This window comes from Scyliorhinus torazame, chromosome 15, assembly GCF_047496885.1.
Source record: "Scyliorhinus torazame isolate Kashiwa2021f chromosome 15, sScyTor2.1, whole genome shotgun sequence".
In the NCBI taxonomy this organism is placed as follows: domain Eukaryota; kingdom Metazoa; phylum Chordata; class Chondrichthyes; order Carcharhiniformes; family Scyliorhinidae; genus Scyliorhinus; species Scyliorhinus torazame.
Window position 1 is genome coordinate 204,443,758 of NC_092721.1, and position 14,967 is coordinate 204,458,724.

General features: G+C 46.4%; 1 protein-coding gene across 1 annotated transcript in view; it reads left to right on the forward strand.

Moving 5' to 3' along the window:
• The window catches only part of clpb (ClpB family mitochondrial disaggregase), a 212,413-nt gene extending 198,295 nt beyond the window's left edge, over positions 1–14,118 (forward strand). Inside the window, 2 exon segments of the mRNA XM_072477474.1 lie at positions 5,721–5,825; positions 13,197–14,118. Coding sequence (XP_072333575.1) covers positions 5,721–5,825; positions 13,197–13,445 — 354 coding nt within the window. The 3' untranslated portion in view covers positions 13,446–14,118.
• Positions 14,119–14,967: the final 849 nt, after the last annotated feature.

A 14,967-nucleotide genomic window follows, 5' to 3' on the forward strand; every position in this document is an offset into this window, starting at 1 on the left:
GCCGAGGGAATGTACACAGTACGTACATAGTACAAAAGAATAATCAACAGGGAACATTGACAAATGATACATCGACAAACAGTGATTGGTTACAGTGCGGAACAAGGGCCAAACAAAGCAAATACATGAGCAAGAGCAGCATAGGGCGTCGTGAATAGTGTCCTTACAGGGAACAGATGAGTCCGAGGGGGAGTCGTTGAGGAGTCTAGTAGCTGTGGGGAAGAAGCTGTTCCTATGTCTGGATGTGCGGGTCTTCAGACTTCTGGACCTTCTGCCTGATGGAAGGGTCTGGAAGAAGGCAATGCCTGGGTGTGAGGGGTCTCTGACAATGCTGTCTGCCTTCCTGAGTATTGATGTGGAGATGCTGGCGTTGGACTGGGATGAGCATAGTAAGTCTTACAACACCAGGTTAAAGTCCAACAGATTTGTTTCGAATCACTAGCTTTCGGAGCAACAATCGCCAGGCAGGAATGTTCCCTTCCAGTCGGGGAACACTTCAGCTGTCAAGGGCATTCAGCCTCTGATCTTCGGGTAAGCATTCTCCAAGGCGGCCTTCAGGACCCGCGACAACGCAGAATCGCCGAGCAGAAACTTATAGCCAAGTTCCACATACATGAGTACGGCCTCAACCAGGACCTTGGATTCATGTTGCATTACATTCACCCCCCACCACCTGGCCTTGGCTTGCGAGATCCTACCAACTGTCCTGGCTTGAGACGATTCACACCACTCTCTGGCCCTGTAACAACTTAATTACCTGCAAGACTCACATTCAAAGTATTGTCTTGCATCTTTGACTTTGTCTGTATAAATGTTTCAGGAACCTACCTCTTCATTCACCTGAGGAAGGAGTAGTGATTCGAAACAAACCTGTTGGACTTTAACCTGATGTTGTAAGACTTCTTACTGTGCTCACCCCAGTTCAGCGCCGGCATCTCCACATCATGCCTTCCTGAGGCAGCGGGAGGTGTAGACAGAATCAATGGGAGGGTGGCAAGCTTGTGTGATGCGTTGGGCTGAGTTCACCACAGTCTGCAGTTTCTTGCGATCTTGGGCTGAGCAGTTGCCATACCAGGCTGTGATGTAGCCAGATAGGATGCTCTCTATCGCACATCTGTAGAAGTTTGAGAGAGTCGATACAGACATGCCGAATTTCTTTAGCTTCTGTAGGAAGTAGAGACATTGTTGGGCTTTCTTGACTGTTGCATCAACGTGAGTGGACCAGGGCAGACTGTGACCACCAGGAACTTAAAGCTATCGACCATCTCCACTTCGGAGCCACTGATGTAGAAGACGGGGTTGGGGGGGATCGTGCTGCGCTTCTTGGTCTTGCTGACATTTAGCGAGAGGTTGTTTTCACTCACTCACTGAAAAAGTGTCTCTGCAGAAGTTGCAGACTAGCTGCAAGAGTATTGTTTTATTCATTCTTGGGATGTGGGCATTCATTGCACATTCCAAAATGCTCTTGAGAAGGTGTGGTGATTTTCCAACATTCCTTAGATTCAGGAATTGTACCAACAGATTGGAAGTTGCCAAACGTTACGCTGCTTTTTCAAGACTGGAAGTGAAAGCAGTGAACTACAGGCCAATTAGCCAAACATCAGGTTTGGGGAAAATGCTGGAATCTTATTATTAAGGAGGTCTTAATGCATTTGGAAAAAATATGGTATGATTAGAAGAAGTCAATGTGGTGTTACTGAAGCAAAATCTTGACAAATTTATCAGAGAGTTTTGAGGATGTAGCTAGTAGGGTAGATAAAGGTGAAGCAGTAGATGTAGTATACCTGGATTTCCAAAAGCATGTCACACAAAAGATGTCACACAAAAGGTTAATAGGCAAGGTGAGGGCTCTTGGGGTTGGACGTAGAGGATTGGTTATTGGTTAGGAAGCAGAGAGTGGGCATAAATGGAATATTTTCAAGCTGGCAGGCTGTGACTGGTGGAGTGCTTCAAGGGGCAGAGTGGGGCCACAGCTATTTACAATCTATATCAACTACATAGATGAAGAGATCGAGAGACATATGTCTAGGTATGTTGCTGATACCAAACTAGGTGGAAAGGTGAGCTATGGGAGGATACCGAGAGGTTTCAAAGAGATATGTATGTAATTAAAAAGACAAATGGACTGTAAAAGTCAAGAAGTATTGTTGCATTTATATAGGGTGCTGGTGAGACCACATCTGGAGTATTGGGTCCAGTTTTGCTCTCCTTATTTGAGGAAGGATGTGGTGGCATTGGAGGCAGCTCAGAGGACATTCACTAGATTGATTCCGGGGATGAAAGGGTTGGCGTATGAAGAGAGATTAAACAATTTGGGCTTATACTCGCTGGAGTTTAGAAGGATAAGAGGGGATCTGATCGTGGATATAAGATTCTAAAAGGGATTGATAAAGTAAACGTTGACCAAATGTTCCCCCTTGTTGGGCAATCTAGAACGAGAGTTCTCAGATATAGGTTGAGAGGCGGTAGATTTAGAACTGAGATGAGGAGGAACTACTTCTCGCAGAGGGTGGTGAATTTGTGGAACTCGCTGCTCCCATAGTGCGGTGGAATCTGAGTCATTAAATGGTTTCAAGAAGGAGATAAATATATTTCTGAATTTAAAAATGTGTTAAAGGGATATGGGGAAGAGGCAGGGAGATGGATTTGAGAGCAGGAAGAGATCAGCCCTGATCTGATTGAATAGCGGAGCAGGCTGGATTGGTTTTGGATTTGGGTTTATTGTCACAAGGACCGAGGTACAGTGAAAAGTATTGCTCTGCGTACAGTCCAGACAGATCACTCCATACATGGAAAAAAGTAGGACATACATAAATATAAATACACAATGTCAATGCATAGACACAGACATCGGGTGAAGCATACGGAGTGTAGTACTACTTAGCAGAGAAGATGTGTGGAGAGATCAGTTCAGTCCATAAGAGGGTCATTCAGGAGCCTGGTAACAGCGGGGAAGAAGCTGTTTTTGAATCTGTTAGTGGGTGTTCTCAGACTTTTGTATCTCCTGCCCAATGGAAGAGAGAATAACCCTGGGTGGGAGGGATCTTTGATTATGCTGCCCGCTTTCCCAATGCAGCGGGAAGTGTAGACAGAGTCAGTGGATGGGAGGCGGGTTTGGTGATGGACTGGGCTGTGTTCACGACTCTGAAGTTTCTTACGGTCTTGGGCCGAGCAGTTGCCGTACCAGGCTGTGATGCAGCCAGATAGGATGCTTTCTATGGTGCATCTGTAAATCAAAGGGCTGTAAATCGAAGGGCTGAATTGCCTACTTCTGCTCCAAATTCCTATGTTCCTGTGCATATTGTCAGGTTAAGTGAGTGGGAACAAGATAGCAGATGGGGTACAACGTGGGGAAGTGTGAAGTTTGGTCGTAAGAATATAAAAAACAGATTTTCTTTCCAAAAGCGAGGAACTTGTGAGTGTTGCTGTTCAGAGAGAGTTGTGTGTGCTTGTACAAGGAACACAGAAACTTTACAGGTGCAGCAAGCAATTAGGAAGACAAATGGCATGTTGGTCTTTATTGGAAGGGGATTGGAGAACAAGAATGACGAGGTTTTGCTCCAGTTGCCCAGGGTTTCGGTGAGACCACATCTGGAATACGAGGCGCAGTTTTGGTCTCCACATTGTGGAAATGTATTGGAGTCGGGACAGCGAAGGTTCACGAGGTTGGACCCTGGGGTGAAGAGGGGGGGGGGGGGTGTCCTATGATGAGAGGCTGAGTAAATGGGGTTTAGATTCTCTGGGGTTTAGAAGAATGATGATGATCTGATCGGAACATTGCAGATTCATAGAATCATAGAATTTACAGTGCAGAAGGAGGCCATTCAGCCCATCAAGTCTGCACCGGCTCTTGGAAAGAGCACCCTACCCAAGGTCATCACCTCCACCCTATCCCCATAACCCAGTAACCCCACCCAACACTAAGGGCAATTTTGGACACTAAGGGCAATTTATCATGGCCAATCCACCTAACCTGCACATCTTTGGACCGTGGGAGGAAACCCAGTGAAGGATGCCATTCGGCCCATCGAGTCTACACCGGCTCTTTGAAAGAGCACCCTACCCAAGCCCACACCTCCACCCTACTCCCATAACCCAGTAACAGGAAACCGGAGCACCCGGAGGAAACCCACGCAGACACGGGGAGAACGTGCAGACTCCGCACAGACAGTGACCCAAGCCGGGAATCGAACCTGGGACCCTGGAGCTGTGAAGCAATTGTGCTAACCACTATGCTACCGTGCTACCCTGATTCTGAGGGGATTTGACAGGGTGGGGGGGCTGAGCGATTGTTCCCGCTGGTCGGGGAATCTAAAACACGGGGTCACAGTCTCAGGATTGGGGGCCGATCATTTAGGACCGAGATGGGGAGACATTTCCTCACTCCGAGGGTTGTGAATCTTTGGAATTCTCGACCCGGAGCGTTGTGGATGCTCCATTGTTGAATACATTTCAGGCTGTGGGACAGAGAGACTTTTGATGTGTCATGGAATCGGGGATATGGGGAATGGGTGGGAAAGTGGAGATGAAGCCTAAGATCAACCACGATTGTATTAAATGGCGAGGCAGACTCCGTAAACCATATGGACTACCCCTGTTCCTATTTCCTGCCTTCTTGAACCGCTGCAGCCAAGTGGTGTAGGCACACCCACTGTGCTGTTAGGGAGGGTGTTCCAGGATGTTGCCCCAGCGACAGTGAAGGAACGGCGATACATTTCCAAGTCAGGGTGGTGAGCGACTTGGAAGAGAACCTCCAGGTGGTGGGGTTCCCAGGTATCAGCTGCCCTTGTCCTTCTAGATGATAGTGGTCATGGGTTTAGAAGGTGCTGTTGGAAGTGAGGCTGCCGAGATACAGTTTCAGCGCATTCACCTGTGTGCACAGAGATCATTGGGGTGCACGGAGAAGCGGGAACCCTTGTCTGCCTTTCTGCTCCCTGGCTCCCGGGGTCACCCCAGTAACAGCAGCTCCTCTAATTCCCCCCCCCCAGGATTATTAACAGTAAACAACAGTATGCATTTAAATAGCACCTTTAACATTGTAAAATGATCCTCGATGCTTCACAGAAGGGTGATGGACAGAATCTGACAATGTGCCACATCGGAATATATGAAATGAAATCAAATGAAAATGAAAATCGCTTATTGTCACAAGTAGGCTTCAAATGAAGTTGCTGTGAAAAGCCCCTAGTCGCCACATTCCGGCGCCTGTTCGGGGAGGCTGGTACGGGAATTGAACCAAACTGCTGGCCTGTCTTGGTCTGCTTTCAAAGCTAGTGATTTAGCCTTGTTCTAAACCAGGAAATCAGCTGAGCAAAGGCAGCTTTTGAGGTGAGTCTCAAAGGAGAGGAGAGGAAGAGTAGTTTAGGGAGGGAATTGCAGAGTTTAGGAACCAGGCAACTGAAGACTCGACCACCAGTGGTGGAGTCATTAAAATCAGGGTTGCCTAGGGGAGACAAATTCGAGGAGGGCATGTGTTTAGGCTGGAGGAGGTTGCAGAGAGAGGGGTAATGCTGTGGAGGGCTTTGAAAGAAAGAATGAGACTTTTAACGTTGCATGCAAAACTTTCTAGTGAACCCAGCTCACTGCTTTACTCACTGGAGGCCCATCAAGAGGAGCTTGTTGCAAACTCTCTTGTGTTTTTTTTAAAGAAGGGATGTTGAGTGGCTGCATAGTAAATCCAGTAAACGAACAGCACTGAAATGTCTTTCATTTCCCTCTAGGCCAAGCAACGACACGATATCAACCTGCAGTGGGACCAGGAGGTGATGGATGTACTGGCGGAAGGATACAATTTGCACTACGGAGCAAGATCCATCAAGCACGAGGTGAGGCTGGGGGCCAGCGGGAGATTATGGGGCAGTGTCAACCATAAATCACGGCTTCTGTAAATAAAGCAGATTAAATATGAATATGTCATACATCACAGTGAATAATACACAAGCTTCTCCTCCGCTACATTCAGCTCAGCCAGACCGGGAAATGACAAGAAGCTAAATATGCCAGAGGTCTGCTAGAGTGTCAGTTCCTCGATGTGCAGTAACTGGGATGGAAGGGGGTTGGGAGACATGGAATAGTCCAGCACAGAAGAAGGCCATTTGGCCCATCTAAGTCTCTGCCAGCTCTTAGAAAAAGAACAAAGAAAAGTACAGCACAGGAACAGGCCCTTCGGCCCTCCAAGCCTGTGCCGATCATGATGCCCGAACTAAAAACAAAACCTTCTGAAAGAGCAACCCAGTTAATCCCATCCTTTTCCCTCCAGGATTTGCTCTTTCCGATGTTTACCTGATTCCCTTTTGAAGGCTTCCATTAAACCTGTTTCCACCAGCCTGTCAGGCAGTGAATACCAGATCCTAACCAGTCGTAAGGTGTATAAATAGTAAAAGGAGGAGTAGGGCCAGTTAGGAACCTAAAAAGGGGATTTACACATGAGTTAGGGGGCGTGGCTGAGGTTTTAAATGAATACTTTACATCCGCCTTTACCAAGGAAGACAGACCATGGTGACAGAGGAGGAAATTCAGACACAAGAAGGGTTTACAAGTGATGGGGATAAGACGAAGAGGCTGTCTGTGCTGAGAGTTGATAAGACACTGGGACTGGACGAGATGCATCCAAGGATACCGAGGGAAGTGAGTGGGAATCGCAGACTCATAACTTTTCCGCCTTAGACTAAGGGGTGGTGCCAGAGGCCTGGAGAATTGGAGATGTTCTACCCTTTATTCAAAAAAAGGGGGTAAATAAAAGCCCAGCAAGTAACAGCCCAGCCAGTTTAACCTTGGTGACGGGGAAACATCTCCAAACAATAATTCGGGACAAAATTATTGGTCATATGGACAAATGTAGAATAGCTGGCTTTTAAAGCAGACCAAGGCAGGCCAGCAGCACGGTTCAATTCCCGTACCAGCCTCCCTGAACAGGCGCCGGAATGTGGCGACTAGGGGCTTTTCACAGTAACTTAATTTGAAGCCTACTTGTGACAATAAGCGATTTTCATTTTCATGAAGGAAAGCCAACATGGATTTGTTACGGGAAAATTGTGTTTAACTGGAATTTTTTGATGAGGTAACAAAGAAGATTGATGAGGGTAATGCTGTTGATGTGGTGTACACGGACTTCCAAAAGGCCATGCTAGGATGGCGGAGCAGACTCGATGGGCTGAATGGCCTAATTCTGTTTCTATATCTTATGAACTTAAGGCATTTGATACAGAGCGAAGCCAACAGCGTGGGATCAATCCCCGTACTGGCTGAGGTTATTCATGAAGGCCCCGCTCTCCCAACCTTGCCCCACGCCAGAGGTGTGGTGATCCTCCAGTTAAATCACCACCAGTCAGCTCTCCCCCTCAAAGGGGAAAGCAGCCTTTGATCATCTGGGACTATGCCGACTTTACTTACTTTTGATAAGGGGGAACCATTGGATGTGGTGTACTTGGATTTTCAGAAGGCTTTCAATAAGATCCCACACAGGAGCTGTGTTACAGGCAGCACGGTAGCAATGTGGATAGCACAATTGCTTCACAGCTCCAGGGTCCCAGGTTCGATTCCGGCTTGGGTCACTGTCTGTGCGGAGTCTGCACATCCTCCCCGTGTGTGCGTGGGTTTCCTCCGGGTGCTCCGGTTTCCTCCCACAGTCCAAAGATGTGCAGGTTAGGTGGATTGGCCATGATAAATTGCCCTTAGTGTCCAAAATTGCCCTTGGTGTTGGGTGGGGTTACTGGGTTGTGGGGATAGGGTGGAGGTGTTGACCTTGGGTCGAGTGCTCTTTCCAAGAGCCGGTGCAGACTCGCTGGGCCGAATGGCCTCCTTCTGCACTGTGAATTCTATGATAATCTTAGTAATCAAAATTGGAGCATGTGGGATCGGGGCCAATATAGTGGCATGGATTGGACGGAAAACACAGCAGGAATAAATTCTCAGGTGGCCAGAACTGTTCTCAGTAACTCAGTATGGTCTAACCCAGGTTTGATGCATAGAATCAACAAAGGCTGGCAACATATTCCAGAGGCTGTCTGTTCTCCAGGAACTGATCGAGGTGTTAAGATTCAGAACAGAGGTAAAAAAGCCAACACAAGTGTACTTTACCTGAATGCTCATAGTATTCGGAATAAGGTAAATGAGTTGATGGCGCAAATCATCGTGAATGACTATGATTTAGTGGCCATTACTGAAACATGGTTAAAGGATGGTCACGACTGGGAGTTAAATATCCAAGGGTATCAAACTTTTCGGAAGGACAGAGTGGATGGTAAGGGAGGTGGTGTAGCTCTGTTATTTAAGGATGACATCCGGGCAACAGTAAGGGTTATGGAGGATAAGGTTGAATCCATTTGGGTGGAAATCAGGAATAGTAAGGTGAAAAAGTCACTGATAGGAGTAATCTATAGGCCACCAAATAGTAACATTATGGTGGGGCAGGCAATAAACAAAGAAATAACAGATGCATGTAGAAATGGTCCAGCAGTTATCATGGGGGATTTTAATCTACATGTTGATTGGTTTAACCAGGTCGGTCAAGGCAGCCTTGAGGAGGAGTTTATAGAATGTATCCGCGATAGTTTCCCAGAACAGTATGTAATGGAACCTCCGAGGGAACAAGCGGTCCTAGATCTGGTCCTGTATAATGAGACAGGATTGATTCAGGATCTCCTAGTTAGGGATCCTCTCGGAAGGAGCGATCACAATATGGTGGAATTTAAAATACAGATGGAGGGTGAGAAGGTAAAATCAAGCACTAGTGTTTTGTGCTTAAACAAAGGAGATTACAATGGGATGAGAGAAGAACTAGCTAAGGTAGACTGGGAGCAAAGACTTTATAGTGAAACAGTTGAGGAACAGTGGAGAACCTTCCAAGTGATTTTTCACAGTGCTCAGCAAAGGTTTATACCAACAAAAAGGAAGGACGGTAAAAAGAGGGAAAATCGACCGTGGATATCTAAGGAAATAAGGGAGAGTATCAAATTGAACGAAAAAACATACAAAGTAGCAAAGATCAGTGGGAGACTAGAGGACTGGGAAATCTTTAGGGGGCAACAGAAAGCTACTAAAAAAGCTATAAAGAAGAGTAAGATAGATTATGAGAGTAAACTTGCTCAGAATATAAAAACAGATAGTAAAAGTTTCTACAAATACATAAAACAAAAAAGAGTGGCTAAGGTAAATATTGGTCCTTTAGAGGATGAGAAGGGAGATTTAATAATGGGAGATGAGGAAATGGCTGAGGAACTGACTAGGTTTTTTGGGTCGGTCTTCACAGTGGAAGACACAAATAACATGCCAGTGACTGATGGAAATGAGGCTATGACAGGTGAGGACCTTGAGAGGATTGTTATTACCAAGGAGGTAGTGATGGGCAAGCTAATGGGGCTAAAGGTAGACAAGTCTCCTGGACCTGATGGAATGCATCCCAGAATGCTAAAAGAGATGGCTAGGGAATTTACAAATGCACTAGTGATAATTTACCAAAATTCACTAGACTCTGGGGTGGTCCCGGCGGATTGGAAATTAGCAAACGTGACACCACTGTTTAAAAAAGGAGGTAGGCAGAAAGCGGGTAATTATAGGCCAGTGAGCTTAACTTCGGTAGTAGGGAAGATGCTGGAATCTATCATCAAGGAAGAAATAGCGAGGCATCTGGATGGAAATTGTCCCATTGGGCAGACGCAGCATGGGTTCATAAAGGGCAGGTCGTGCCTAACTAATTTAGTGGAATTTTTTGAGGACATTAACAGTGCGGTAGATAACGGGGAGCCAATGGATGTGGTATATCTGGATTTCCAGAAAGCCTTTGACAAGGTGCCACACAAAAGGTTGTTACATAAGATAAAGATGCATGGCATTAAGGGGAAAGTAGTAGCACGGATAGAGGATTGGTTAATTAATAGGAAGCAAAGAGTGGGGATTAATGGGTGTTTCTCTGGTTGGCAATCAGTAGCTAGTGGTGTCCCTCAGGGATCAGTGTTGGGCCCACAACTGTTCACAATTTACATAGATGATTTGGAGTTGGGGACCAAGGGCAATGTGTCCAAGTTTGCAGACGACACTAAGATAAGTGGTAAAGCAAAAAGTGCAGAGGATACTGGAAGTCTGCAGAGGGATTTGGATAGGCTAAGTGAATGGGCTAGGGTCTGGCAGATGGAATACAATGTTGACAAATGTGAGGTTATCCATTTTGGTAGGAATAACAGCAAAAGGGATTATTATTTAAATGCTAAAATATTAAAACATGCTGCTGTGCAGAGAGACCTGGGTGTGCTAGTGCATGAGTCGCAAAAAGTTGGTTTTCAGGTGCAACAGGTGATTAAGAAGGCAAATGGAATTTTGTCCTTCATTGCTAGAGGGATGGAGTTTAAGACTAGGGAGGTTCTGCTGCAATTGTATAAGGTGTTAGTGAGGCCACACCTGGAGTATTGTGTTCAGTTTTGGTCTCCTTACTTGAGAAAGGACATACTGGCACTGGAGGGTGTGCAGAGGAGATTCACTAGGTTAATCCCAGAGCTGAATGGGGTTGGATTACGAGGAGCGGTTGAGTAGACTGGGACTGTACGCGTTGGAATTTATAAGGATGAGGGGGGACCTTATAGAAACATATACGATTATGAAGGGAATAGATAGGATAGATGCGGGCAGGTTGTTTCCAGTGGCGGGTGAAAGCAGAACTAGGGGGCATAGCCTCAAAATAAGGGGAAGTAGATTTAGGACTGAGTTTAGGAGGAACTTCTTCACCCAAAGGGTTGTGAATCTATGGAATTCCTTGCCCAGTGAGGCAGTAGAGGCTCCTTCATTCAATGTTTTTAAGATAAAGATAGATAGTTTTTTGAAGAATAAAGGGATTAAGGGTTATGGTGTTCGGGCCGGAAAGTGGAGCTGAGTCCACAAAAGATCAGCCATGATCTCATTGAATGGTGGAGCAGGCTCGAGGGGCCAGATGGCCTACTCCTGCTCCTAGTTCTTATGTTCTAACAGAAGGGAAGAACTGCCCAACTTCCAGCCAAACGCTGCTCCTGCAGAATTCCAGCTCACGTCATGGATGCGATAGTGGTTGCATTGATGGTCATCTTTCAAAATCCTATAGACTTGGAGATGGTCCCAGCAGAATGAAAGATTGCAAATTTAGCCCCATTGTTTAAGAAAGATGGGAGAGAGAAAACGGGGATCAACAGACCTGTTAATCTGATGTCAGTAGCAGGCAAAGTACCAGAATCTATTTTAAAGGTTCCGACAACTGGACATTTGGAAAATAAAGGTAGAATTGGGCAGAATCAACATGGATTTATGAAAGGGAAATCATGTTTGATAAACCGGTTGGAGTTTTTTTGAGGATGTAACTAGCAGAATTGATAAGGGGGAACCATTGGATGTGGTGTACTTGGATTTTCAGAAGGCTTTCAATAAGATCCCACACAGGAGCTTAGTAATCAAAATTGGAGCATGTGGGATCGGGGCCAATATAGTGGCATGGATTGGACAGAAAACATAGGAGGAATAAATTCTCAGGATGGCAGGCTGTGACTAATGGGGTGCCTCAAGGATCGTTGATGGGGCAGCTGCTGTTCACAATGTATATCAATGATTTGGCTATGGGGGTCAAATGTAATGTTTCCAAGTTTGCTGATGACACAGAACTAGGTGGGAATGTGAGTTGTGAGAAGAATGCTTAGTAAGTGGCCAAGAGCATGGCAGATGGATTATAATGTGGGTAAGTGTGAAGTTATCCACTTTGGTAGGAGGGACTCAGAGACACACCGAGTATTTCAGAAATGGTGAGAACTTGGAAAGTGTTGATGTCCAGAGGGACCCGGGGGTCTTTGTTCATGAGACACTGAAAGCTAACGTGCAGGTGCAACGAGCTATTCGGAAGGCAAATGGTATGTTGACCTTCTTCGCAAGAGGATTTGAGCAAAGGTGTGAAGATGTCTTGCTTCAATTGCTTGGAGTTTTGGCGAAACTACACCTGGAGTATTGTGCATAGTTTTGGTCTCCTCCCCTAATTCTTGCCATTGAGGGAGCGAAGTGGAACTTCGCCAGACTTAATTCCTGAGATGGCTTGATTGTTGTATGAGGAGAGTGTTATGGGAGAGGGGTTTTCAGAAGCCCAAAATGTATCAGGGAGTTCACCCAACGCGCACCTTTAATAGATTGTTGCTTTTGAAGCACACGGCTTGTTCCCCAGGTGTAGTATTACAATTATGGACACGCGGTTTTTAAAACAAAACAATGTTTATTCCATGAACTCAAATTAACCTTTTAAATAAACATTGGATCTCTTAACACCCCTTACTTCAAAGATAACCCCGAAAATAATACAACACTACCCAATCCTGCAAACTGTTCCTTTACAAATCCAAAAGACTTAACAACTCCTTCAAACAGAAGCACATTAGATTTATATTCAATACTGAGACCTTTTTACAATTCCAATTTCACCAAAGGATTAAAGAGATAGTCCTTCATGGCAGAGTCCACCAGCAATACAGCTCACAGCCACACCCAAGCTTTCTTCAAACTGGCTTTCTCCTTTCAAGCAGCTCACAGCAAAACAGCCAGGCACTTTTCAGCTGCTCTCTCTCAAAACTGAAACTAAAACTTCAAAATGGCCGAGCTGAAGCCCAGCTCCACCCACACTCTGACATCACTGCATTTCTTAAAGGTACATTGCTTAAACATCCATTTCTTAAAGGTACTCTCACATGACAAGAAATTGAGGAGACTGGGCGTGTATTCCCTAGAGATTATAAGAATGAGTGGTCATCTCCTTGAAACTTTCAAAAAATGTTAAGCTGCTACACAGAGTAGATACAGAAAGGACGTTTCCTTGGAATCAGAGGTCACAGTGTCAGGATGAGGGGTTGACCTTGAGGACTGAGATGAGGAGGAATTTCTTCACTCAGAAGGTGATGAATCTTTGGAATTCCCTACTCCAGAGGGTTATGGATGTTCAATCCTTGAGTATGTTCAAGGCAGAGATCAATAGATCGCTGGATACTAATGACATCAAGGGACATGGGGATAGTGCGGGGAAATGTGTTGAGATTGGTGGTCAGCTGTGGTCTAGTTGAATGGCAGGGCAGGTTCGCGTGCCTGAGTCCTGCTCCTATGATGCTATCTTCTACCTGGCCATAGAGCACAAATTCACATATTATGACCATTAATGATGGAATTTTATATATTCCGCTCATAACGCCCTCATGCTGTTTTCCCAGGTGGAGCGGCGTGTTGTAAACCAGCTGGCGGCTGCCTATGAACAGGAACTTCTGCCTCGCGGATGCACGCTCCGCATTGCTGTGGAAGGTTCCGGCATGGGAATGACACGGGAGCAAGATGTGGAGCATGGGGAGCCCGACTCTAAGGGCGCGAAAATCAGGCTAGAGATCGTGGAGAAAGACAGCAAGTCCCGCAGGCTGGACATCAGGGTTCCGATCAAAGCAGACAAGGTGGCCCACCTGTTGTAGCGCTCACCGGATAGGGGCCGGAACTTCCACCAAGACTGACTACTGCCAAATGGAAATGGAAGGATTCACACACCCCATCCCCTCCCTTCCCCGCGGACTCTCCATCCCTTCACCAAATTGGTCCTGTTATCTCCACTCCTCTCCCTCGCTACTGGCTCTTGCTGCAGTGTGGGATCCACAGGCTTATTTTTGGTCGCACCTCCCCCAATCTGTCCACCACGCACCACCAGACCCACTTTCCAGAGGCACAAACCCCACGGGTCCGAATGACATTCTCCTCTTCCTTTGTATCGGTTCTGAGGGATCATGTTGCCTTCTCCTGTGCCAGGAGTCACCGCAGAGCGTCAGCAACCAGTTTCTCTCTGGTTGGTTTTATTTTCCTTTTGTTGTGATTTGCGAAGACCCAGAATTATTGCGACTGATTATATCTCAGCACGGAGAGTGGAAAAGCTGCCAGTCTCTACAGTGTGGGCCATCGACTGAGTGAGCGATAGTTCACTAAATCGTCTTGTCTGTTTACAGAGGGACAGTGCAAAACAGATGATTCTTCATTTAGTTTCTGATTTTCCCGAATTACAGTTTGAACTGCCGACACTCAGCAATGATTGTGGACTTTTGTTATTTCACCCATCCATCAGACCACAACACAAATAAACAAGATGCTACAATCGCAGACACCTTTTGTTGTGGGGTTTGATATCATCACTGCGTACAATCCAGGACGACGTTTGAACCATGCCTCTCCTCCCCACACATCTGGGACACCTGCCCCTTGAAACCCAGCCCCAGGCCCATCTTTTATCTCTTCCTCACTACCTTGTCCCTCTTCGAGTTTGAGGGTTTAGATGGTTTGCAAAGGGCCTTTTTTTATGTCCAGTTCACTAAAAACAACACAACCAATTCAGCCCATCCATCTGCTCTGTTTTCAGCAAGGCGATGGAAGGGGGTCCTCAATAGTGCAATCAGGCAGCAATAAGTCAGCAATTACCTGCTCACTGACGCTCAGTTTGATTTCCACCAGGGTCACTCAGCTCCTGACCTCATTACAACCTTGGTCTAAACATGGGCAAAAGAGCAGAATGCCAGAGATGAGGTGAGAGTGGCTGCCCTTGATCAAGGCAGCGTTTTGACCGAGTATGGCATCAGGGAGCCCTCGCGAAACTGGAGTCAGTAGGAATCGGGGGGGGAAACCCTCCATTGGTTCCATTCATACCTCTCATGCCAACCATCTCCCTCCCAGGGCGTCACTGCAGGAGTTGCTCAGGGTAGTGTCCGAGGCCCAACCATCTTCGGCTGCTTCATCAATGACCTCCCTTCCATCATTAGATCAGAAGTGCGGATGTTCACTAGTAATTGTACAATATTCAGCACCATTCGCAACTCATTACCTGCGGGCAGCACGGTAGCATAGTGGTTAGCACTATGGCTTTACAGCGCCAGGGTCCCAGGTCTGATTCCCTGCTGGGTCACTGTCTGTGCGGAGTCTGCACGTTCTCCCCGTGTCTGCGTGGGTTTTCTCCGG